General features: G+C 49.7%; 9 protein-coding genes and 1 non-coding gene across 10 annotated transcripts; 6 read left to right on the top strand and 4 right to left on the bottom strand.

Annotated features, from left to right (window-relative positions):
* Positions 1-73: 73 nt before the first annotated feature.
* Positions 74-2,144, bottom strand: LOC9650095 (protein WHAT'S THIS FACTOR 1 homolog). Its single transcript, XM_024673480.1, has 3 exons — positions 1,951-2,144; positions 606-1,677; positions 74-551 (listed from the first exon to the last, which is right to left on the bottom strand). Exons 1-3 carry the CDS (start codon positions 2,128-2,130, stop codon positions 523-525), a joined length of 1,281 nt encoding a protein of 426 aa, XP_024529248.1. The 5' UTR covers positions 2,131-2,144; the 3' UTR covers positions 74-522.
* Positions 2,145-2,179: 35 nt separating this feature from the next.
* Positions 2,180-3,729, top strand: LOC9650094 (early light-induced protein, chloroplastic). The gene is made up of 3 exons (XM_024673481.1): positions 2,180-2,704; positions 2,767-3,291; positions 3,365-3,729. The coding sequence occupies exons 2-3, from the start codon at positions 2,908-2,910 to the stop codon at positions 3,656-3,658; spliced, it is 678 nt and encodes a 225-aa protein (XP_024529249.1). The 5' UTR covers positions 2,180-2,704; positions 2,767-2,907; the 3' UTR covers positions 3,659-3,729.
* Positions 3,730-4,864: 1,135 nt separating this feature from the next.
* LOC112345867 (early light-induced protein, chloroplastic-like) lies at positions 4,865-5,732 on the top strand. The gene is made up of 2 exons (XM_024673482.1): positions 4,865-5,306; positions 5,373-5,732. The coding sequence occupies exons 1-2, from the start codon at positions 4,932-4,934 to the stop codon at positions 5,664-5,666; spliced, it is 669 nt and encodes a 222-aa protein (XP_024529250.1). The 5' UTR covers positions 4,865-4,931; the 3' UTR covers positions 5,667-5,732.
* A 1,119-nt stretch (positions 5,733-6,851) lies between these two features.
* On the top strand, positions 6,852-7,819 carry LOC112345834 (early light-induced protein, chloroplastic-like). Its single transcript, XM_024673357.1, has 2 exons — positions 6,852-7,304; positions 7,363-7,819. The coding sequence occupies exons 1-2, from the start codon at positions 6,921-6,923 to the stop codon at positions 7,654-7,656; spliced, it is 678 nt and encodes a 225-aa protein (XP_024529125.1). The 5' UTR covers positions 6,852-6,920; the 3' UTR covers positions 7,657-7,819.
* Positions 7,820-11,446: 3,627 nt separating this feature from the next.
* Positions 11,447-12,356, top strand: LOC112345836 (early light-induced protein, chloroplastic-like). Its single transcript, XM_024673362.1, has 2 exons — positions 11,447-11,920; positions 11,980-12,356. The coding sequence occupies exons 1-2, from the start codon at positions 11,531-11,533 to the stop codon at positions 12,271-12,273; spliced, it is 684 nt and encodes a 227-aa protein (XP_024529130.1). The 5' UTR covers positions 11,447-11,530; the 3' UTR covers positions 12,274-12,356.
* A 4-nt stretch (positions 12,357-12,360) lies between these two features.
* Positions 12,361-12,433, top strand: TRNAA-CGC. Its single transcript has one exon. It is a non-coding gene; the product is annotated as a tRNA-Ala (tRNA).
* Positions 12,434-12,581: 148 nt separating this feature from the next.
* Positions 12,582-15,725, bottom strand: LOC9650093. Its single transcript, XM_024673556.1, has 21 exons — positions 15,619-15,725; positions 15,422-15,562; positions 15,303-15,368; positions 15,215-15,244; positions 15,068-15,166; positions 14,965-15,012; positions 14,839-14,901; positions 14,739-14,783; positions 14,637-14,687; positions 14,535-14,582; positions 14,419-14,487; positions 14,271-14,362; positions 14,078-14,215; positions 13,956-14,025; positions 13,828-13,895; positions 13,639-13,765; positions 13,480-13,590; positions 12,964-13,424; positions 12,845-12,903; positions 12,750-12,789; positions 12,582-12,687 (listed from the first exon to the last, which is right to left on the bottom strand). Exons 2-21 carry the CDS (start codon positions 15,557-15,559, stop codon positions 12,594-12,596), a joined length of 1,917 nt encoding a protein of 638 aa, XP_024529324.1. The 5' UTR covers positions 15,560-15,562; positions 15,619-15,725; the 3' UTR covers positions 12,582-12,593.
* A 14-nt stretch (positions 15,726-15,739) lies between these two features.
* Positions 15,740-16,671, bottom strand: LOC112345879 (zinc finger protein DZIP1L-like). The gene is made up of 4 exons (XM_024673557.1): positions 16,299-16,671; positions 16,120-16,238; positions 15,900-16,064; positions 15,740-15,853 (listed from the first exon to the last, which is right to left on the bottom strand). Exons 1-4 carry the CDS (start codon positions 16,651-16,653, stop codon positions 15,740-15,742), a joined length of 753 nt encoding a protein of 250 aa, XP_024529325.1. The 5' UTR covers positions 16,654-16,671.
* A 175-nt stretch (positions 16,672-16,846) lies between these two features.
* LOC112345794 (trichohyalin-like) lies at positions 16,847-19,527 on the top strand. The gene is made up of 4 exons (XM_024673236.1): positions 16,847-18,301; positions 18,363-19,065; positions 19,145-19,236; positions 19,304-19,527. Exons 1-4 carry the CDS (start codon positions 16,972-16,974, stop codon positions 19,429-19,431), a joined length of 2,253 nt encoding a protein of 750 aa, XP_024529004.1. The 5' UTR covers positions 16,847-16,971; the 3' UTR covers positions 19,432-19,527.
* LOC112345821 (pentatricopeptide repeat-containing protein At1g09410, mitochondrial-like) lies at positions 19,524-21,269 on the bottom strand. The gene has a single exon (XM_024673331.1). The coding sequence runs from the start codon at positions 21,267-21,269 to the stop codon at positions 19,524-19,526; it is 1,746 nt and encodes a 581-aa protein (XP_024529099.1).
* Between the last annotated feature and the right edge of the window lie 25 nt (positions 21,270-21,294).

Raw genomic sequence — 21,294 nt, 5'->3', positions numbered from 1 at the left:
TCTTTGTTGCTGCCAGAATGTTTACTCATGCTTCATACTTTTTTTACTTTTACGGGACTGAGAAAATGCCACGTTTACAGTAAATATAATTTAGCAAAAAGACTAGAGCCACGTGTTTTGTTTGGGCGTCTGGCTAATCGACACCGGCACCTCTTGCCCAAAGCCCTTGCGTGATAGCCAGTTCATCGGTTATCCGGGTGGTGATAAAATAATAAACGCACACATACTTCCTATGTTGGAACAATTATATGGTAGGCTTGCCGGTTGGCTCGATTTGCTTTGTCCTCCTAGAACCTGTGGGGGTGGGTGCTGGAAAGTCAAAAGCCAATGATCTACCGGACGATGTTTGGAAGTCTGTGGCTGGACGGTTTGGAGCTGAAGAAGCCATGAGACATTCCTAAGACATTCGCTTCATCTTGAAACAGAAAGTTGTCTTGTCATTTTGTTTGCTCTCGCGGCTTCATCCTGGGACCGCGTTTGATCTTAAGAGTGTCTCGTCAACCTGTTTGATCGCAGCACTTGTTACAAGCTCCTGATTAAACCCATGGATTCTGTCAGAGGAGGCGATGCGTTACTTCCCTTTGCGACTATGATAAACCACTTACCTTGGTTGGACGTGATCCCACGCTTCGAGATTGGTACGTAAAGGTAGTCCTCGTCTCTCGAGCTCAAGTGTAGCTTCTCCGGCTTGGGCTTCATCAGCTCCAAGTAGCGCCTTCTGATGGTTACCAAGGGATCGACTTCTTCAGCCACCAGATTCTTTCCTCGGTATGCCTCTCGCAGGAAAACGTAGTGCTGGTTCTTCCACTTGCTCACGTAGAAGATCCCCGGGTGGCAGCTCAGGAGCGAGTCCGAGAAGTAACGTGGTATGTTGAGACTGCCAGCCAAGGTGGTGAAATCCGAGACGAGCGCTCTCTTCTCCACGGTAAAGCTCAGGAGCTCGTGGAAGATCCCGAGGGCCTCCTTCTGCCCCACTGGAGTGTCGAAAGCCCGCTGGGAGAACTCGTAAGGCGATGGAAATGGTAACCTCTGGAAATTGTCGAGCTGCTCGAGCCGGACCCTGTTTGGAGTGTAGCCTTCCGGATATGAGATGACGAAGGCCCATTGTCCAAGCTCTTTGGGAGTCCTTCCCTGAGCCACAGCTTTCTCTCGTTCCGTCACTGCCAGTTCTTGGTCCCACGAAACCAGCTCGACGTAGGAATCCTTGGGAGTTTCCACGAGACGGATGTGGTCCGGGTGCCTCTCGAGAAAACCAGTGTTGTAGTCGTATGGAAACGCGTAGTACTCTTGCAGGCAGTGGAGCTTCGATCGCCGGATCCTCCTGTCCCGGCTCATCATCAGTATCTTCTTGAGGATCTTGACGCAAGAGCTCTCGTCGCGATCCCATCGAGCTCTTCTCTCGTCCTCCATGAGCTGCTTGGCCTTGTCGGTGAGAGCTACCAAGTCTTCCTTTTGCCTGTTGTTTACCGTGACAATGAAGAAGCCCGGATAGTTCCACGCGTTTCTTCTCAGCCCGTGCTTGGTATTGTCGTCCAGCCCTTCAACTGCATGGAGTTTTCGGAGGTTAACGCTTCCTTTCTGCTCGTGACTGACCAGATACTCCATCACTCGCTTAATGTATGCGATCCTTCGATCGTTGCGTCGAATGCTCTCCAGATCGCCGTCTCTCATCCACACCTGTATCCTTTGCCAACAAAAAAAAGAAGAAAAGTTTTAGAAAAGATGGATGGGAGCCACAAATGCGAGAGAAAAACTTCGCGACAAGAGAGAAAATCTCGATAATTCTAGCATACAATGACCAGAAAGGTTCCAAGATGGGAGAATGCAAGCAAGAAGATCAAAATCGCAAAGATGGAAGGATTCCATCGAGGAATGCGAGAGGGAAAAGGAGACAATCTCGATATTTCTACCGAGACGCGAGAATGGAGGCAAGGAGAGGTGAAATCCTACCTGAATCTCGCGAAGCCGCATCCATTTCCACAAAGATCGCCCGGATTTCGACTGCTTCGGCTTCGGCGCCTGGTCGATCCATCGGCGCTCCTCGGGATGGAAATATCCAGTGGCCAGCTGCAGCGATCGCCGCTTCACTGCCTCTGTGAGCCACCGCAGCGGGGAATCCAACACCACCATAGCTCTCTCCCCAAGAACCCTAAACCCCAGGGTTTTTTACCTCCTCTTGGGGCCGTCATCGCCAGAGGTAGAGGAATCGCTGAAGAGATCGTGGTTCCAGAGGATCAAGGGCCTGTTACAATCAAAGCCACAAGCATCCATCGAGCAAGCCTTGAAATCGGCATCCCATGGAATTTAAGCTCTCTATTTTACTGTTCATCGCCCTCTTTCCATTTTACTACTTTTCTTCCAGCATTTGCTGGCTATGCTTTAGCACCACTCTTAATCTGCGTGACAGGCTCAAGAGATCAAGTGGTAGCCGAGAATTATCGAGAAGATTGAGGCCGAGTTTCAAGAGGAGCGTGGGAGGTCCACTCTTTTCTTCTCTCCTCCTCTTTTTCTTCTTGTTTTGTTCTCTCAAGATCATCGAAGTTTCTGGTTTTTGCGAAGCCCCTGCGATCAACTGAGATCAACCTTGATCCAGGTACTAGTTCTAACATTCGATGGATTTACCGCCGGCTGCCGAAGTGGCAAGCCCCAATTGGTTTTGAGCTCAAAGATCGATTCAAACGTCTTAATAGTGTTCATGGTAAAGGTAAGTATTCCGCGCCACCTTACGACACATAAGAGATTCTTTTGGTGACACTGGAATGGCAGGGATTTTGCCACGCGTGGTCTCCGCCTCGTATAAATTCGAGGGTCGGGAACAGTCTAGCCATCCTGCGATTCACATATTCTCTTTCAGCGATCCAATTCAAAGCGTTTCTACCGAATTTTTGTAGCTTCTAGTCCTCAGCAATGGCCCTCGCCACAAGCAGCAGCATTGCGGTAATTCCTTCCTCGCTCTCTAAAACTCCTCTCGGAGGAGCCTCCGCCTACAAGTCCCGATCCGGTCGCTCCTTGGGATTCTTGCCGCCGGTGAGAGCTTCCTCGGACAATGGGCGAGGCGATGGGATCAGCAGCGTTCTGGACCAGACCAAGAAGGAGATCACCCGCGAGGATGTGCTCAAGAACCAGGCAGAGAATGAGTCGGAGAAGAGGTCCGTGTTCGGAGCGGTGCCATCGTCCGGAGCATTGTGGCCTAGGCCTGAAATTGAGAGGCGGCCAGAGACGGGCGATCGGTCGTTCGCGAGCTTGATGTCATTCGATGGCGCTGGCCCAGAGACAATCAATGGCAGACTGGTAAGTTCCTCGTCCTCCAAAGTTCCTGGATCCGTGGAGTCCCTTGTTCTAAGTTTTTCTTCCATTGATACAGGCCATGGTTGGAATCTTGTGGGCATTTGCTGTGGAGAGAATGACGGGACAAACAGTGGCTGAGCAGCTCTACACGCCAGGCAACTTTGGCTTGTTTAACTTCTTGGCGGTCGCACAGCTCTTTGCTTACGCGTCGCTGGTTCCCATGTTTAAGGGAGAGAGCCCCGATAGCCGATCCTTGGGCCCGTTTAGAGCCATGGCGGAGCGCTGGAATGGGCGGACTGCCATGCTTGGCTTCCTCGCTTTGGTGCTCACAGAATTCTTCACCAAGACCCCAGTTTTTAACATGATGTAAGTGTCAACCTGAGAGTCTGTAAATTTTTGTTCATTAAATTTCTGTTATAACATAGTTTTAATTTTATTGCGTTTACCTTGTAAACATGAGCTTAAAACGGGTCTCCAAATGGAACGTGATTGCATTCGCCCGAATTTCGATGTTTTGCCAAGAGCCATTCCAGCTTCCCATATACCATTGTGCAACTCACAGCACAATATCTCCTGCTAGACCTATGCTAAGTCCAAAACGTTTGGCTCCAATCCACACAGCATGCTGTGCTTATACATATAGGATGGAGGCGAGCAAGAGCATGGATGCCGAGCAATGGACTTGAGGTATGGCAGGAGTGGAGCTTTAGATTGCTGCTGCGGCGGCGGCTCACACGAGCGCTGGGTCGTGGATGTTCCGCTTTTGTATTTTCGTAGTGCTCGTGCTGAAATCTCCTTGGCGGGCTAGTACACAACAGCCGCTGCAAAGCTGAATAACGTTTTCACTCGGCAGAGCTCTCGATTGATCTGACCCATCATCAAGTACTGGGCGCATTGATGGCGGAGTAGCAAATTACAACATCGATTCCTCTCAAGAATTTGATTCTACTCCGGCTTGTGACCAAGAAGATGCTCCCAGTCGCCTAATCCTTTCGATCCCGTCAAGTGTGTTTTGTTTGACGAGCTAGCCAGTTCACTGGCATCCGGGTAGTGATTAATAACACAGGCATACACTATTATGAGCAGTGAATGAGATTTGAACCTCGAGTGAGTTCGAATTTCAAGACACTAATAGGTCAGGATCCAATCCACTCTTGCTTCTTTTCTTCTTCTTGTTTATTGTTCTCTTTAGCACTGCGGTGACTTGAAAAAACATCTATCTATCTAATTTATCTAGCCCATTGGAGTTTCTTCTTTCTTGTAAGTCTTTTGCGCGAGAAGCTGGAGCTAATGCGAGGGATCCGAGTCGAGATCACAGATACTACTACATTTTTGCGCCTTAGCCCCTCCGCCACCATCACGTTCTCTTTGGGATACTTGATTTGGGTTGCTAGCAAAAAATGGACATGCTCGAAACATAAGATTCACTCTTTAATAGTGTTCATAAGTATCTCGCGCCACCTTACGACACATATGAGATTCTTTCCGTGACACACGAATGGCAGGGTTTTTGCCACGTGTGGTCCCCGTTTCATATAAATTTGAGCAGCAAGAACAGTCTAGTCATCTTGCGATTCACATTCGATCCAATTCTTTAAGCGTTTGTATTTCCCTCCGAATTTTGTAGCTTTCAGTTTTGAGCAATGGCCGTCGCCACAAGCAGCAGCATTGCGGCAATCCCTTCCTCGCTCTCTAAAACTCCTCTCGGAGGAGCCAAGGCTCGATCAAGTCGCTCCTTGGGATTCTTGCTGCCAGTGAGAGCTTCCTCGGAAAATGGGCGAGGCGATGGGATCAGCAGCGTTCTAGACGAAACCAAGAAGAATATCACCCGCGAGGATGTGCTCAAGAACCAGGCAGAGAACGAGTCGGAGAAGAGGTCCGTGTTTGGAGCGGTGCCATCGTCCGGAGCATTATGGCCGAGGCCTGAGATTGAGAGGCGGCCAGAGACGGGTGATCGGTCGTTCGCGAGCTTGATGGCATTCGATGGCGCTGGTCCAGAGACAATCAATGGCAGACTGGTAAGTTCATCCCTTCTCCAAAATTCATGGAGTCCCTTGTTCTTTCCATTGATGTTATCATAACAGGCTATGGTTGGAATCTTATGGGCATTTGCTGTGGAGAGAGTGACGGGACAAACGGTGGCCGAGCAGCTCTACACGCCAGGCAACTTTGGCTTGTTTAACTTCTTGGCGGTCGCACAGCTCTTTGCTTACGCGTCGCTGGTTCCCATGTTTAAGGGAGAGAGCCCCGATAGCCGATCCTTGGGCCCGTTTAGAGCCATGGCAGAGCGCTGGAATGGGCGGACTGCCATGCTTGGCTTCTTGGCTTTGGTGATCACGGAATTCTTCACCAAGACCCCAGTTTTTAACATGACGTAAGTGTCAGCCTGAGAGTCTGTAAATTTTTGTTCATTAAATTTATGTTATAACACAGTTTTAATCTTATTGCGTCTACCTTGTAAACATGAGCTGAACGTGATTGCATTCGAGAGCTGGCCGAATTTCACTCAGTTTTTAACATGATGTAAATATTATCTATATGATTAGATTTTTTTAATCTGCTTTTCACGATCTAGCAGACCACCTCGTCAAGTTAAAGATTATCCCATTAAGCTTGAGCCAGGTTTCATGTAGAGTCAATCCATGCCAGCTTCACAAACTTGGAGCCGCCTCCAATCTTTATTATTGGAAACATAGAAATCTAAGTAATTCTTAATTCTTGAGCAAACACGGAACTAGATTTTTAACAGCTGTCCATATAAACGGAATGCTTGAGTTTGATCTTTTTCGTGTTCAATTTGCTCCCTGAAGAGGAAGTGGAACAATTTGAAATGCTTGTTCTTGCTGTACCAGGTTTGAAATTGTCGTTACACTTCTTAGTTTGATTCCAATATCCCAAAAAAGCCAATCAGGCTGGACTATCCTGGTGTTGGGCCGGAGCATAGCTTCTTATAAACTTTAGCTGCTAGGTACCCTGTTAAACTGAATATTTCCAACCAAGTTCGCATTAATCATCCAATTTAACGAAGCTTTGCAGTCTGCTTGACATAATTAAAGATTCTCTCGTACCAATGTCTTTCGCCAGAAATCTGGATCCTCTCTCTCTCTCTCCTCCGTGGCCGCACATTATCAACGGATCAGAAAATTAGTGGATTGGAACATGCCACGCTTACAGTACCAGAAGGAGAAACGTGCCATGCAGCATGTGTGCTCTCGCAAAGTTTTGGGCAAGAGGTGCTGGGTTTCGATTTGCCGGAAATACTATCAAACTATATGTGGTCTTGAATACAAGAATGGAAACTTAGGGTCTTCAGTTGATGTGGTGAGTACTGAAGGGCTTGATAAGGAGATGCCAAAGTGGCAAGCCCCATTTGACTTGCAGCTGAAAGATTGCCTAGTAACATCGTCTTTAATAGTGTTCACGGTAAAGGCGCGCCACCTTACGACACATAAGAGATGCTTTGGTGACACTACAATGGCAGGGATCTTGCCACGTGTGGTCCCCGATTCGTATAAATTCCAGCACCGAGAACAGTCTAGCCATCCTGCAATTCACACATTCGATTTGAGCGATCCAATTCATTTGAAGTGCTTTCCAGGTCCAAATATTTGTAGCTTTTAGTCCTGAGCAACATGGCGCTAGCCAGCAGCCTTGCGGCACTCCCTTCCTCCCTCTCTAAAACTCCTCTGGGAGGAGCCTCCGCTCACAAGTCCCGATCCACTCGCTCCTTGGGATTCTTGCTGCCAGTGAGAGCTTCCTCGGACAAAGGTCCTGCAGGAGGCGATGGCATCAGCAGCGTTCTGGACCAGACCAAGAAGAATATTAGCCGCGAGGGTGTGCTCAAGAACCAGGCAGAGAATGAGTCGGAGAAGAAGTCCGTGTTTGGAGCTGTGCCATCGTCCGGAGCAATGTGGCCGAGGCCGGAGATCGAGAGGCGGCCAGAGACTGGCGATCGATCATTCCCCAGCTTGATGGCATTTGATGGCGCTGGCCCAGAGACGATCAATGGCAGACTGGTAAGTTCCTGGATCCATGGAGAGTCCCTTGTTCTAAGATTTTTTTCCATTGATACAGGCCATGGTTGGAATTGTGTGGGCATTTGCTGTAGAGAGAATAACGGGACAAACGGTGTTCGAGCAGCTCTACACGCCAGGCAACTTTGGCTTGTTTAACTTCTTGATGGTGGCACAACTCTTTGCGTATGCGTCGCTGGTTCCCATGTTTAAGGGAGAGAGCCCCGATAGTAGAGCTTTGGGCCCGTTTAATGCCATGGCGGAGCGCTGGAATGGGCGGACTGCCATGCTTGGTTTCCTGGCTTTGGTGATCACGGAATCCTTCATCAAGACGCCAGTTTTTAACATGATGTAAGTGATCTCGGATAGATCAAATTTGTAAATTTTGGGGCATATGCCCATTTACGTACATTATGTCATCAGTTCGTCTAGATATATAGGTTTCTTACTTGGTACATCCTGCTTAGCTGCTTTGAAAAGAAAGAACGAACAGAGAGATAACGAGATAACAAACCTGTGGCTTTGGAACTGGAAGGCACAACTTGCCAGAGCTCATCAAAGCGAACACTCTACTTTAGCTTTTTAACCTCGTAACCCCTGCTCGTGTTCTTTCCATCGTCACTTCCGCCTCGAGATTCATGAAAGCGGGAGAGGAAGATTCACGGCACGCACACCCAGGCCCGCTCTCCCGGCAACTTGGAGGAGTTTGCGGATCAATGAATCATCGATCCAGCTTTAAGCGACAGGACGTTCTCGGCTGGATAGGCAAACATATATCCATGGGAGCGACACCAAGCCGTGGATTTCAAGATCCATCCCACAGGTCACCTTACCAAATGAAGCGGGTCTGGGCTGAAGGCACGTTCAAGCGCAAAGACGCTTACGGGACCGAGCCTCCTCTGCGTTCCGGGTGGTGATGCTCGAGATGGACGGGCACCGTGCGGATTTGGAAACGGCAAAGGACGCGCTCCGGAAACTTGGAAAGGTGATCGAAGCGATGGGCGGTGGAGGTTCCGCTTGGACATCAAGTATGGCCGCCACTTTCACAAAGTGAAGTCCGACAAATCCGCGTTTTGGGATACAGCGCCAACCCACTCACCGCCACAGCACGCTCAGCGTAAAGCAAGCCGCAAGCGCACGCACTCTCACAGACGGCTTGAATCTCCGAGGTGCACACTCGGCAGCTCTTCGCAAATTGGGGCGGCTACGTACACGTAGCTGCCCAGATCTCCTCTCCTCATCGACACCGACACCGCTCGGGACTGGCCTCACCCCATAAGGAGAGGAGACGCCGCTCGAGGCCACTCCAGCGACTCAGGCCTCGCGTACTCAGGCCACTCCCCCAAGCCCACCCAAGCGACTCAAGCTACAACCAGCTTTTACGACAATCGCCTCGCCAACATTCACCACCCTCCAAACCCTTCCCGGAGTTTGCAACATCACGGACTTAGTCACACTGCTTGCGTAAAGATAAGGATGAAGCGCAAACAGGCATCAAGAGGTAAACCAATCTCCAATCGTTTCCCACTGAGCGCAAGAGGCCCAACTGGTCTGGAACTGCCATGGGTTCCCCCTCGACTATAGTACCATCTCATCTGCCTTGTAGAAACCTGGGAACACCAGCACCCAGATTTACCCGGATTCCTAGAGCCTGGAACTGGAAGTCTCGTCTACACTAAGGACCACGTCGTCATTCGGGTGTCGAAGCAATACCGAGACGAACATCTGCATAGCCTCCTCACGGCGGGTGTTGATCACCGGATTATGTCACGGGAACCCCCTTTCTCTTTGCGGCCCTAGCAGAACGGGTGACCGCTTGCAGTTTGTCGGCAAGCTTCACAACGATCACACGCACCTAGAACAAATAAAAGCAGTGATGAGAGATGAAAAAGAATAAAAGAATCAAGTACAGAACCTCTGTCATTGCAAGAAACATATGTCGCAAATCATCCGCCTTAGCATCCTGTACTGCGGCTTGAAGCACGAATGCGACAGTGATATTTGCGGGGGATTTCAACAGCCGCACGAGCTCATATCAAGCCGCTCATGATGAACAGGAAGGCGAACACCACGCGCTGGATTTGCCACAGTTTAGTCAAGTTCGATGCAAGAATGGGCACAAAACTCCTCCCATTATGCCAGACAACAAAGATGTATGGAGCATCTACATTCCCACATGAGATTTCACGGCCATTTCATCCACGTGGCAACAACCATCGCAGGACACAGTACCGTGGACTACTTAGTCGCCACGGCCAATATCCAAATAGGCGCTCGAGCGGACGTCCTTGTGCAAATTCTCCAGGAGGTGGCCGTCCCCACCAAGCCGTGGTGGAACGAGGAGTGTCGCAGTTTGCATGCACAATATGGCCTTCCCACAGCCAAGAGCATGGCAGCTCCGTTTCGGAATGTCGCGAGGGCTTGAGCCCAATTCCACACCAAGCTCGTCAACATCTGACAAGTTTGTCAAGTGCGACACGCAGGTGATTGTCAAGGACGTGGACGCTTGGATCCAGCACATTTGCCAGCTGTATGAATTGCAGGATGGTCCGAGATGAAGGATGCCATTCACAGACTTCCTCGACGACAGGTGGCCGATGTCTACAGATTCGCGGTTGAACTTTTGCAAATGCTGAACCCGAATCCGATCCTCTTAACGAGATGGGAATGCATCTTGCCACCAATTACCGTACAATTATGATCCCTAAAATCTGGTGGTTTGAGAAACGACTTGTCACATGGACAGAATTCCAGGGATGCTGAGCCACAGGCCCGGCTGGTTTTCGCCTGCATTATTCGTATATCACTCTCGACAAGCTCTGCCAGAATCCATGCGTATGCTTGTTACGTCGACATTGCCAAATGCATTTGATCAAGTGCTACGCAGCAAACCCTGTCAACGCCTGCACGAGCTCAACATCCCTCCCGAATTGATGGTGGTGGCGGCATGAACTACTTCCCTTGGGCTGGACTTGGACTTCCTTCCTGCTCACCGAGCTAATTGAGGACCCTTGGATACTGGACATGGCAAGCCCTCCAACAATGGTGTCGGGCAAGAACTGTGGACAGCGTTCTCTACGACAGCTACGCAGCCACTATAAACGGCTATGTGGGCTATAACAACCTCACTCCTCGAAATCCAAGGATTCTAGCGAGTTATCAAATGGGAGGACAACGACTCAAAGCCGCCCCGCATGCGTTGAGAAGGTTAATTATGTAGTCAATGACTCCCCACCCGCACACAGTGGACGATCCAAATGGAAGAGTTTAAGAGAATACTAAAAAATATTCTTGATTAGTTAGAACATACATAAAATAAAAATTGCCATCCAATTTTTTATGGATCAATCGATCCCATCGCGCCTCCGCGTGGGAGTTAACCATTGGAGCCCCAAGTCTAGATTGATTTGACCTAAAACGCATCGTCCGCAGGCTGGCGGCGCTGGCGCGAGTGATCGATTTTTCTGGGCGAGATTTTGTTTCGGGTGAGCACTTTTTTGTCCCGATATTCACCATGTGGCCGCTTTATCCAGGCAAGAGATGACCGTGGTTTTTTCTTGTTATAAACAAAATAAATAAATACAGATATCAAGAATATGTGCGAATATTCCCTTAACCCCTATGCACGCAAACGCATCAAGGCCCGCGACGGAGGTGGACACAGCTGAGGACATCAGCTGCCGCACAGCAGAGGCGACCATATGAACAGTATTTGAATCTTTCAGTCTCATGCTTCTTGAGGGGCGAGGCCCGTAAACAGTATAAATGCATGAATGGATTAGAAAATGCCACGCTACAAGAGAAACGTGCCATGCAGCATGTGTGCTCTCGCAGAGTTTGGGCAGGTGCTGGGGTTCGATTTGCCGAAGCACCTTTATTCGTTCTTCTTTCAAACTATATGTGGTCTTGCGAGTACGCGTAAAATGTTAAGGAGATGCCAGGAACACACGCTTTGGGGCTTTCACCCATTTGACTTGCAGCTGAAGGATTACCTAGTAATATCGTCTTTAGGGTTCACGGTAAAGGCGCGCCACCTTACGACACATAAGAGATGCTTTCGGTGACACTACAATCGCGGGGATCTTGCCACGTGTGGTCCCCGATTCGTATAAATTTCAGCACCGAGAATAGTCTAGCCATCCTGCGATCCACACATTTGATTTGAGCGATCCAATTCATTTGAAGTGTTTTCCAGGTCCAAATATTTGTAGCTTTTAGTCCTGAGCAACATGGCCCTAGCCACAAGCAGCAGCCTTGCGGCACTCCCTTCCTCCCTCTCTAAAACTCCTTTGGGAGGAGCCCCCTCTCACAAGTCTCGATCCACTCGCTCCTTGGGATTCTTGCTGCCAGTGAGAGCTTCCTCGGACAAAGGTCCTGCAGGAGGCGATGGCATCAGCAGCGTTCTGGACCAGACCAAGAAGAATATTAGTCGCGAGGGTGTGCTCAAGAACCAGGCAGAGAATGAGTCGGAGACGAAGTCCGTGTTTGGAGCTGTGCCATCGTCCGGAGCAATGTGGCCGAGGCCTGAGATCGAGAGGCGGCCAGAGACTGGCGATCGATCGTTCCCCAGCTTGATGGCATTTGATGGCGCTGGCCCAGAGACGATCAATGGCAGACTGGTAAGTTCCTGGATCCATGGAGAGTCCCTTGTTCTAAGATTTTTTTCCAATTGATACAGGCCATGGTTGGAATTGTGTGGGCATTTGCTGTGGAGAGAATAACGGGACAAACGGTGTTCGAGCAGCTCTACACGCCAGGCAACTTTGGCTTGTTTAACTTTTTGATGGTGGCACAACTCTTTGCGTATGCGTCGCTGGTTCCCATGTTTAAGGGAGAGAGCCCCGATAGTAGAGCTTTGGGCCCGTTTAATGCCATGGCGGAGCGCTGGAATGGGCGGACTGCCATGCTTGGTTTCCTGGCCTTGGTGATCACGGAATCCTTCATCAAGACGCCAGTTTTTAACATGATGTAAGTGATCTCGGATAGATCAAATTTGTAAATTTTGTTCCTCTGGCTGGCCAGTAAATATATTAGCTTTGTGGTTTACCTCCTGCGGTGAGGGGATGTAGCTGAGATGGTAGGGCGCTCGCTTCGCATGCGAGAGGCACCGGGATCGATACCCGGCATCTCCATCTATGTGTTTGTAGTCTCTTGTGCGCTTTCGTTTACGGAAACTTTAGTTTTCTCTCCTTGTTTGCTTTGCGTCAACCATGTTCTCGCGCGAGTTTTTCAATGCCTTTCGATTGATTGACAGTCGGGAGCTTTAGATTCTTGGATGAATGATATTAAGATTCATCTTATTATGTCATTGATTTCAGCATCAAGTTCGTCTAGCATTTTGATATCATCACTGGCATTGCTACTACTGGCGTGCTGCTTGGACTTGCTGCAAATGAAAAGCTAAGTTAGAACTCTGTGCATTGTAGGAGAAGCACCAGCGTTTCTTACTTGGTAGATCCAGCTGCTGCTTGCTTGCCTTTTTGCTTAGCTGCACCAAGTTGCAAATCAAGAAAGAACGAACAAAAAAAAACGAGATGACAAACCTGTGGCTTTGGAACTGGAAGGAGATTCCACTCTCGACTGTATATCTCTCATAACTTGCCTAGAAAAATCAAGAGCTCATGACCAAAGCGAACACTCTAAAGAACTTAAAGCTCTTTACCTCGCAACGTCGGGACTTCTCGGGCTTGGACTGCTCGTGTTCTTTCCATCGTCGCTGTCCCAGTCACCCAGTCCCAAATCTTCCTCCACTTGCTCGTCCTCAAAGATTGGAGCCGGCCCCCGACTAACACTCACTGGACTGGCTACTGGCGATATAACAATCCTGTGTGGAACGTCTCCTCCTCCACCGGGGGATTTAACTCGCTGCGCTACCACCTCACCGGTAACTCTAAATGTGTGCGACTCGGACTCGTCGTCCGCTCGCCACGAAAATGCCTTGGACACAAACTGCTCGGTAAATCCCGAGCTCGGTCCCCCTCCTCTCGACTTTGGAGGTTGCGGTGGCCACGGCGAGCATGAGCGCCGGCCGTAGGATCTCGGCGACGGCGTGCGACGACCGTAGGATGGTGATGGCTTTCCATACGACGGTGACGGTCTCGAGCTCGCCCGCTCTTCAAGCTCCTGCATAAAGCCCGAGACGGAGAGTGAGAATTTAAAGTAGAAAACTTGAACTCACTTCTCTTTCGGAGATTTCGTCATCTGACACAACAGAAGCAACGTCCTCTGGCTCTGACTCTTCCTCGAAAATTGATTCCAGGCGATCCGTGTCGCGGGTACGTACAGCTCTCTATTTAAAAACGATCAATTTTATCCAGCCAAGCATAGTATGTTGTACCTCAATATGCCATTGTATAGTGCTTCTCTCGTACTCCATGATCCTGCGGTCATCGGGTGGAGCGTCACAGTAGCGAGTTCTTCGTTGCCTTTCTAGTGTTGATAGTGCCGCTTTGAGCATCTCGTCACTGGTTACAATACAAGAGAAGTTCGGAACAATATATTTGATTTGGGAACCTCAAACACGGACCTGATTCCTTTCGAGTTTGCTGAGATCCCAAACTTCTTCAGTTCGGCATTCAGCTTCTGTTCGAATTGCTAGACAAAATATAAAATGTAAGCTTACACAACGAAGTAAAAAGGGGCTTTTGTTCTTACCGCGGCCATTCTTCCATGCATAGTACTCACTGTAGACGAACCGTGTGGGAATTTGGACAAAGCATAAGGCCTAGAAGGGAGTTCAAAGAAGTTAAAGCAAAGAGTCAAAGAGCCAGACTCACTTCTCTGGTATTGGGGCATACTGATGCTCTTGCACCCAGCGTTCCTTGTCCGACACTGGAGTCCCGTCATCAACGTCAACAAGCTGCTTTCGCCTTGAAGCTGCGCTACTTCGTCCCGATTCATCCGAGTGCCGGCTCCTGCACAGTTTCCATTAGTTAACTATAATGGAAGAGAGAGAACTTAATCACTAGCCTTGCATCTTCGGGTGGCTCGAGATCGCGAAACTCTTCGGTGATTCCCATGGTGAGGTCGCTGTATCTATCATCCGTGTCGCTAACCCAGTCCTGTTATTTGTGGATCGTCCAGAGTTACGTGCACGAAAAGTTTCATGTTTGCTTACGCTCAAGGACTTGGCATTTCTTGCATGCTCCTGCACGGTGAAGTCTTCGATACCGGACGATTTTCCTTGCTGTGAAGTTATTTAGATTGTACTTTTGATCTTACTAACTTGCTTACATTTTTCATATACTTGATTAGCTGCTTTTCCTTCTTCTCCAGCTCAAGCTATGCATACAAAGAAAACATGAGTCCCAGTTCTAGATCTCTGACCTTTAGCACCTGAGGACTGTCTCCCATTCTTTGACGTTTTCCAGATCTCAAAGCAGATAGCTGTTTGTGAGCATGATAAGAACAAGTAAAATACAATCGATTACGATATACCTCGCGGTAAGCTGCGTCTAGTTCAGTTCTCAGTTTGATATTTTCCTGGTGTGGGTGGCTCAAAGTTAGAGAACAGGATTTGATAACGTTCTTAGGTGACCTTATTGAGGTGGTGAATTTGATGTTCAACACCTTCAAACTTCCGTTCCAAGTCACTCAGCCTCTGCAGAAAAGCCAGAAGAATTAGCTCGTTGAAACACTCGCAAGAACATTCTTATTGCCATACATTTCCAGCATCTTCCAAAACCTCGTAGTCATCTCTTCGTTGCAACCTCTACCGACAGTGGTAGTGTCATAGAAATGAAAAAGAATAAAAGGTAAACGCTTACAGGAGTGGCATGAGATTGTGAGTAAGGAAGGCCAAGTTGGTAATCAGCTTCGTCAAATTCACTCCCGCTGTCATGTAGAGTTTGATGCAAAGAACTCACCTGTACGAAAAAGAATATTAGAAAGAATAGATGGTCTGCGTTTTTTACCTGAGCACCACCAGATCTGCTGTCGTCACGCTGAAGTTGCGATAGTCAAAATGCATGTAGGAAAAAAGAAAGAAAGAGAAGAATTTACATGTGAAACTCCTCCGTGTTGTCGTTCAAATTCTCTTTGTAAAACTGCTTCAGTTTCAGCTCTTACCTGTAGGTAAAAGGACAATTAAGTTGTAATCAGAGATGGAAGATCATCCTTACTTGTGCGGCAGATTTCTCAACACTTCTTGCAACTGGTGGATGATAGACAGGGGCTCTCTCTCCTGATACTCTCTCCGATCGAACATCCGCTCGCTCGGAGCGATCTGTTGGCCTTGGATGTCTCCTCGAAACGTGCATATCCTGTTTACAAAGTAACGTAAGAGAAAGAAAGAAAAAGGAAGACCTTTCTTACTTACAAGATAGTATGAAGATTCAAAGATCTTCTCACAGCAAGGACAATGGTGCACCTGTATAGTTCACCACCAACAGCAAGAGCTCAAGAACACACATCCCCAGAGTTGAGTGATGAGAACTGGGTCAAGTTAAGTTCTTAGAGCGTTCGTTTTTAATTTCTTTTTCGGTGCTAACCTGCTGTTGGACAGCAGCTTGCTTTCCATTGGAACGCAAAAGACCCTCGTAAGTTTTTAGTGTCTGCAATATAAATATAAACCATTATTGTAATGTCGAGCAAATGAACCTTTCTGGCATGCTTCAAATCCTTCTGGGACTGCTTTAGAGCGTCGTGTTGCCAGAGACAGCGCAGCCTCAGTTTTTCACCTTTTCTCCGAGCACCTGATACGGCAGCGATCAACTGTGATTTTTGATCCGCTAGAACAGTTTGGACATGAAGAAGATACTCGATCTGCTAAGATAAAAGTCAGAAAAGAAAATTCCTCTAGAGTAGAAGTCTCACGTACCATCAATTGAGCAAGACGAAAAAGCTTGATGAAGTTTTGCTCGGTGAAGTTACGAGTATCTTCACCTTGGATGTCTCCAAACGCTATAGTATCAAGAACAGTCTCTAGTTTTCCAATGTCTACAAAGATAACTCAAATAAATAAATAAATAAAAGTAATCAAAGGACCTACATTCTTACCGATTTCTTGGATGAGTCCATCCACTTCGATGGCATGCAGTGTCCTCCAATCGATCCGAGCTATTCTCTTTTGGAAACAAAACGGTGGAGCTCGAAACACCTCTTGATAATCCACATCGATGAATCGTTTCTTTGCTGGCCCAAATCTCTTCTTCCACGACCTATTGCTGCTCCTCACATACCTCTCTTCGTCGTCGCTGTAGCTCTCCGAGCTCTCGGTCGCCTCGCCATCGTCGCGGCTGCTGGATGCATCCACCCTCCGCTGCTTCTTCTGGCGATCGGCGCTGTGATCGCGGCGGCCGCCTCTCGAATCCAGGAGCTTGGGATCTTCCTCCCCGCGAATCGCATCAGCCATCGCTACGCATGATCGAAATCCAGGGCGCCCCCTTCTCTCTCCAAAAAACTTTAAAGTACTCGGAGCTATAACGGTAAGGGCACCCTAAGCCGTCGATCGCATTAAAGCGGACGGCTCGGATGTGTTCGTACGAATATTCTCTCGCATTTTCTTTACCTTGCCCTAAGGAGCGAAGCTATGGCGAGGCGTGGAGGAGCTCGCTTTGGCTCCGGGTAGGCGGGCTAGGGTATGGGCGGGGAAAACCGGTAAAGATCTGCTTGTGCTGTGAAATTTCTCTAGAATCAGAGTAGGCTGGGCGCTCGCTAAGGTTTAGAAGCCATGGAGGAGGCGAGAATACACCTTCTCCTCGAGACGATAGAGAATGCGGATGCGCAGTTCCATCAGCAGAAGCAGTACTTTGTGGCCTCGATGCACTCGCTGATGCGGGTACTTCTTCCTCCCGTAAGTCTCAAGAAGAAGGTTTTAGAGGAGGAAGGGCCAGACCAGGAGAAAGCTAGGCCTTACCAGGAAGACGGTGGCGTCTTGCTAGAGAAGGAGCAAAGGATCTTCCAGGAGAATGAAAAGGTGAGAGGAACTGTCAGCACAGCATTTCCAGAACCAGAGCAGGAGCCAAACCAGGAAGAAGAACAATTTGCCTTCTCGGTTGCAAATGTGGAGGAGGAAACAGAGCAGGAGAAAGCAGGGCCGGACCAGGAAGAATTGGGTGAGGATAACGAAAAGGAGAGAGCTGTCAGCACAGTTGATCAGGAAGAAGAACAAGTTAGGTCGGTTGCAAGTGTAGAGGAAGAAAGGAAGCTAGATCAGGAGAAAGCAGGGCCTGACCAGGAAGATTTAGTAACGGAGCAAACGAACTTCCAGGAGAACGAAAAGGAGAGAGCTGTCAGCACTATAGTTTATCACGGCGAAGAACAAGTTGTCGCGGCTGCAAGTGAGGAGAAAGCAGGGCCTGACCAGGAAGAATTAGTAGCGGAGCAAACGGAGAACGAACAGGAGAAAGCTGTCAGCACAGTAGTTTATCAGGAAGAAAAACAAGCTCCCTCGGTTGCAAGTGTAGAGGAAGAAAGGAAGCCAGACGCAGGGCCTGACCAGGAAGAAATAGTAACGGAGCACACGAACTTCCAGGAGGGTGCTGTCAGCACAGTAGGTTATCAGGAAGAACAAGTTGCCTCGATTGCAAGTGTAGGGGAAGAAAGGAAGCCAGACCAGGAGAAAGATCAGGAGAAAGCAGGGCCTGACCAGGAAGAATCAGTGACGGAGCAAACGAACTTCCAGGAGGAGAGAGGAACTGTCAGCACAGCGGAGCAAACGAACTTTCAGGAGAACGAAAAGGACAGAGCAACTATAGAGGAAGAAGGGAAACTAGACCAGGAGAAAGTAGCACCTGACCAGGAAGAATTGGAGGTTATGCTAGTAACGGAGCAAACAAACTTCCAGGAGAACGAAAAGGAGAGAGCAGCTGTCAGCACAATAGTTTCAGAACCAGGTTCTGCAGGAGAAGAAGAGGAGAGCATTCACTTGAAGCAGAACTTGGTTTCAAACATGAGGTCATTTCTCCCACTGATCACTCAGCAAAAACCCACCGTGTCCATCGCGACAAACCTGAAGTCATTTGTCCCTCTCGTTACTCAGCAGAAGTCCATCGCAAATGGTTTGTGTTACTCGATCTTCACGCATCTTGTCCTATGCTAACATTTTGCTTGTCTCGGTAGGGAAAAAAGACGTGCGCGGTAAGACAACCAAACGACCTTTAGAAGTCAAGGGTGACCTCGAGCGGAAGAGATTGAAGAAGCTGGAGGAAGAACAGAGGAGGAAAGACGAAGAGTTGAAGAACAAGCGGAGAAGAGTTGATGATGAGCTGAGGATGAAGAAGGAGCAAAGGCTAGAAAAGGAGAGGCAAGCAGAGCGGAGGAGGAAGGAAGCGGAGGAGACGAAAGCCAACTGGTTCGCTAGCAGGGAGGCCGAGAAAAAGCGCAGAGAAGAAGTCTTCCAACGGATGAAAATGCTGGAGAAAGAGCAGCAACGACCTTTAGAGAAGGTATCAGGCAGCCAGGAACTTTACGTTCAAAGGGAACAGTCGCTCGGGCTGCTCGGCCATGCGCTTCGGGTACCGAGTGGCACGGCTCAACGCAAGGCAGTCTCACTGAGCGCTTCCAAAACGAGCCTGAATGGTGTTGAGAGCTACCTGGGAACGCCAGCCGTGCTAGATCACAAGCAACAGTTCTGCCCATCTCTTTTGGGTGGTAAGATGGTGGACGAGGACGAAGAAGAAGACGAAGAAGAAGATCCAGGCCCAGCCTCCTACGAAATCTCTCCTTACAAAAGCTCCTCTGACGACGACGATGACGATGACAAGGAGAACCAAAATCCGAGGAAGCCGAAGAGGCCCGTGAAGCCAATACCGCGTTGGGCAAAGTAAGTTTTTATTTTCTGTTTGTTCTTCGTTTTCTCTTTTTCTCTTTTTTCTCAGAGTTCTTCGTGTTGATCTTTGCAGCAAGGAGAACCTGCTGCCTCAGCTAGCTAAACAGGCCCAGATGGATCCGGACAAGATCTTCAAGGGAGCAAATAGCTGCAGCTTAAACGAAGGTACACTCCAAGTTTGTGACAAGTTTTCCAAGTTGGTGACAAGTTCTATGATCTATTGTGTTTGCAGTGTTTGGAACTACTGGCAATAAGAAACGCACAGATTTTTCACAGCGCAGTGGCAGTGGCGACTGGATTGCTGATATTGTCACTTGGAAAGAGGAGCTCCAATACAAAAAGAGTATGGGCTACTTATAGACGCGAGACAATGCGTTCTTCCTTCTAACATAACATTGTTTATACACTTTGGAACACTCCACAGATCGATTCGCAAGAGCTTCCAAAAATTTCTAAGATTGAAACATTTGTACGGTTCTCTCGTTTAAATTGGGCAAAATTTCCCGCCTTTGGTCTTGGCGGCAATGGAGCTTGAGCGCGCCCAGGATGGATCCCCAGGCGATGGAGTTTGGGAGGAATGGCATGTTCTTAACGAGGTCTTGCGCGCTGCCAAGCTTTCCAGCGCGGCCCAGGAGATCGATCACGCAGCTGTAGTGCTGCCGGCTCGGCATGGCGCCGTGATCCGCCGCGATGGAGAGGAAGATGGAATGGCCTAGGGCGAGGAGGCCGCCATGGCTGCACGCCGTGAGCGCGCTCAGGAAGGAGGCGTCGTTTGGCTCGGCGCCGTCGAGGATGAGGAGCTGGAAGAGGCGGATCGAGGTGACCGGGTGCCCGTTCTGGCCAAACGCGGCGATCGCTGCGTTCCAGGTGATAATATCGCGATCCGGCATGGAATCGAAGACTCCCAGTGCCAGATCGAGCAGCCCGGCACGGGAATAGGCGGTCATCATCGTCGTCCAGGCGAAAGAATCCCAGTTCGGCATTCTCTGGAACATGCTCTCGGCCTTGTCGAGGCGATCGTGCTGGGAATACGCGGCGAGCAGCGAATTCCAGGCTATGGCATTCCAGCTGCCTAGCGCGTCGAAGGATTTCTTGGCGTCGGCTATGGCACCGTGGAGGGAATAGGCCGAGAGCATCGCGATCCTCGCGACGAGGTTCGTCTGCGGCATCCTCTGGAAGGCGAGCTTGGAAATCTCGAGGCGATCGTTGAGCGCGCCCGAGGCGATGATGGCCGTCCAGGACACGATGTTCTTGGCCGCCATGGAGTCGAAGAGCTTCCTCGCGGCGTCGGGTCGGCCTTGCTCTGCCAGCGCCGTAATCATCGTGTTGAGGAGCGTCACGCTTCGCTCCGGGGCATCGCGCTCGAGAATCTCGTTCGCGCGATCAGGCCGCCCCCGCGCGGCAATGCCCGCGACGAGGATGTTCCACGACACTGGATCGCGCTGCGGCATTCGATCGAACACGAGTTGCGCAGAGTCTGGATCCCCGATTCTGGACTGTGCGTGGAGGAGGATGTTCCAGGTGACAATCGTCCTCTCCGGCATCAGATGGAACAGCCTTTGCGACCTCTCCAGATCCCCCTTCTCGGCATTTGCAGCTATAATCGCGGTCCATGCGATGGCGTCGTGCCGCGGCATCCTGGCAAAGATCTCCTCCGCCTCAGCGAAGCCTCCATGCGCCGCTAGCACCCGGATCATCGTTGTCCACGAGACGACGTCTTGATCGGGCATGGAATCGAAGAACACGGCCTTGGCCTGCTCGATCTGGCCGTGATCCGCGTAGAGCGACATCAATTCCGTCCACGACGAGAGGCTCTGCGCGGGCATTCGATCGAGCACAGCTCTAGCATCGAGGAGAAGTGATCTCACGGCGCAGGCCTGGAAGATGATCGTCCAGGCGAGCTCGTTGCGGCCGGGCATCCGATCGAAGATATCCTTGGCGAGCTCCAGGCGATCGAGGCGGCAAAGGAGGTGGAGCAGGGCTGTCCAGGAGATCACGCTCGTCTCCGGCATTCTCTCAATCGTAGCCTCGCCGCCAGCGAGATCGCCGCTCTCGGAAAATCCCGAGAGCATGGAGTTCCACATCGCGAGATCTCGCACGGGCGCTCCATCGAACAGGGCCTTGGCGCGGTGGAAATCGCCGTGCTTCGCGAATGCCGTGACCATCGCCGAGCACGCAATGGGGCTGTTCTTGGGCATTTTCGCGTAGATCCGGCTCGATTCC

Source organism: Selaginella moellendorffii, unplaced genomic scaffold (assembly GCF_000143415.4).
Source record: "Selaginella moellendorffii unplaced genomic scaffold, v1.0 SELMOscaffold_10, whole genome shotgun sequence".
Classification (NCBI taxonomy): Eukaryota; Viridiplantae; Streptophyta; class Lycopodiopsida; order Selaginellales; family Selaginellaceae; genus Selaginella; species Selaginella moellendorffii.
Note: the sequence above shows the minus strand (reverse complement) of the source record. Positions and strands in the feature narration are given on the sequence as shown.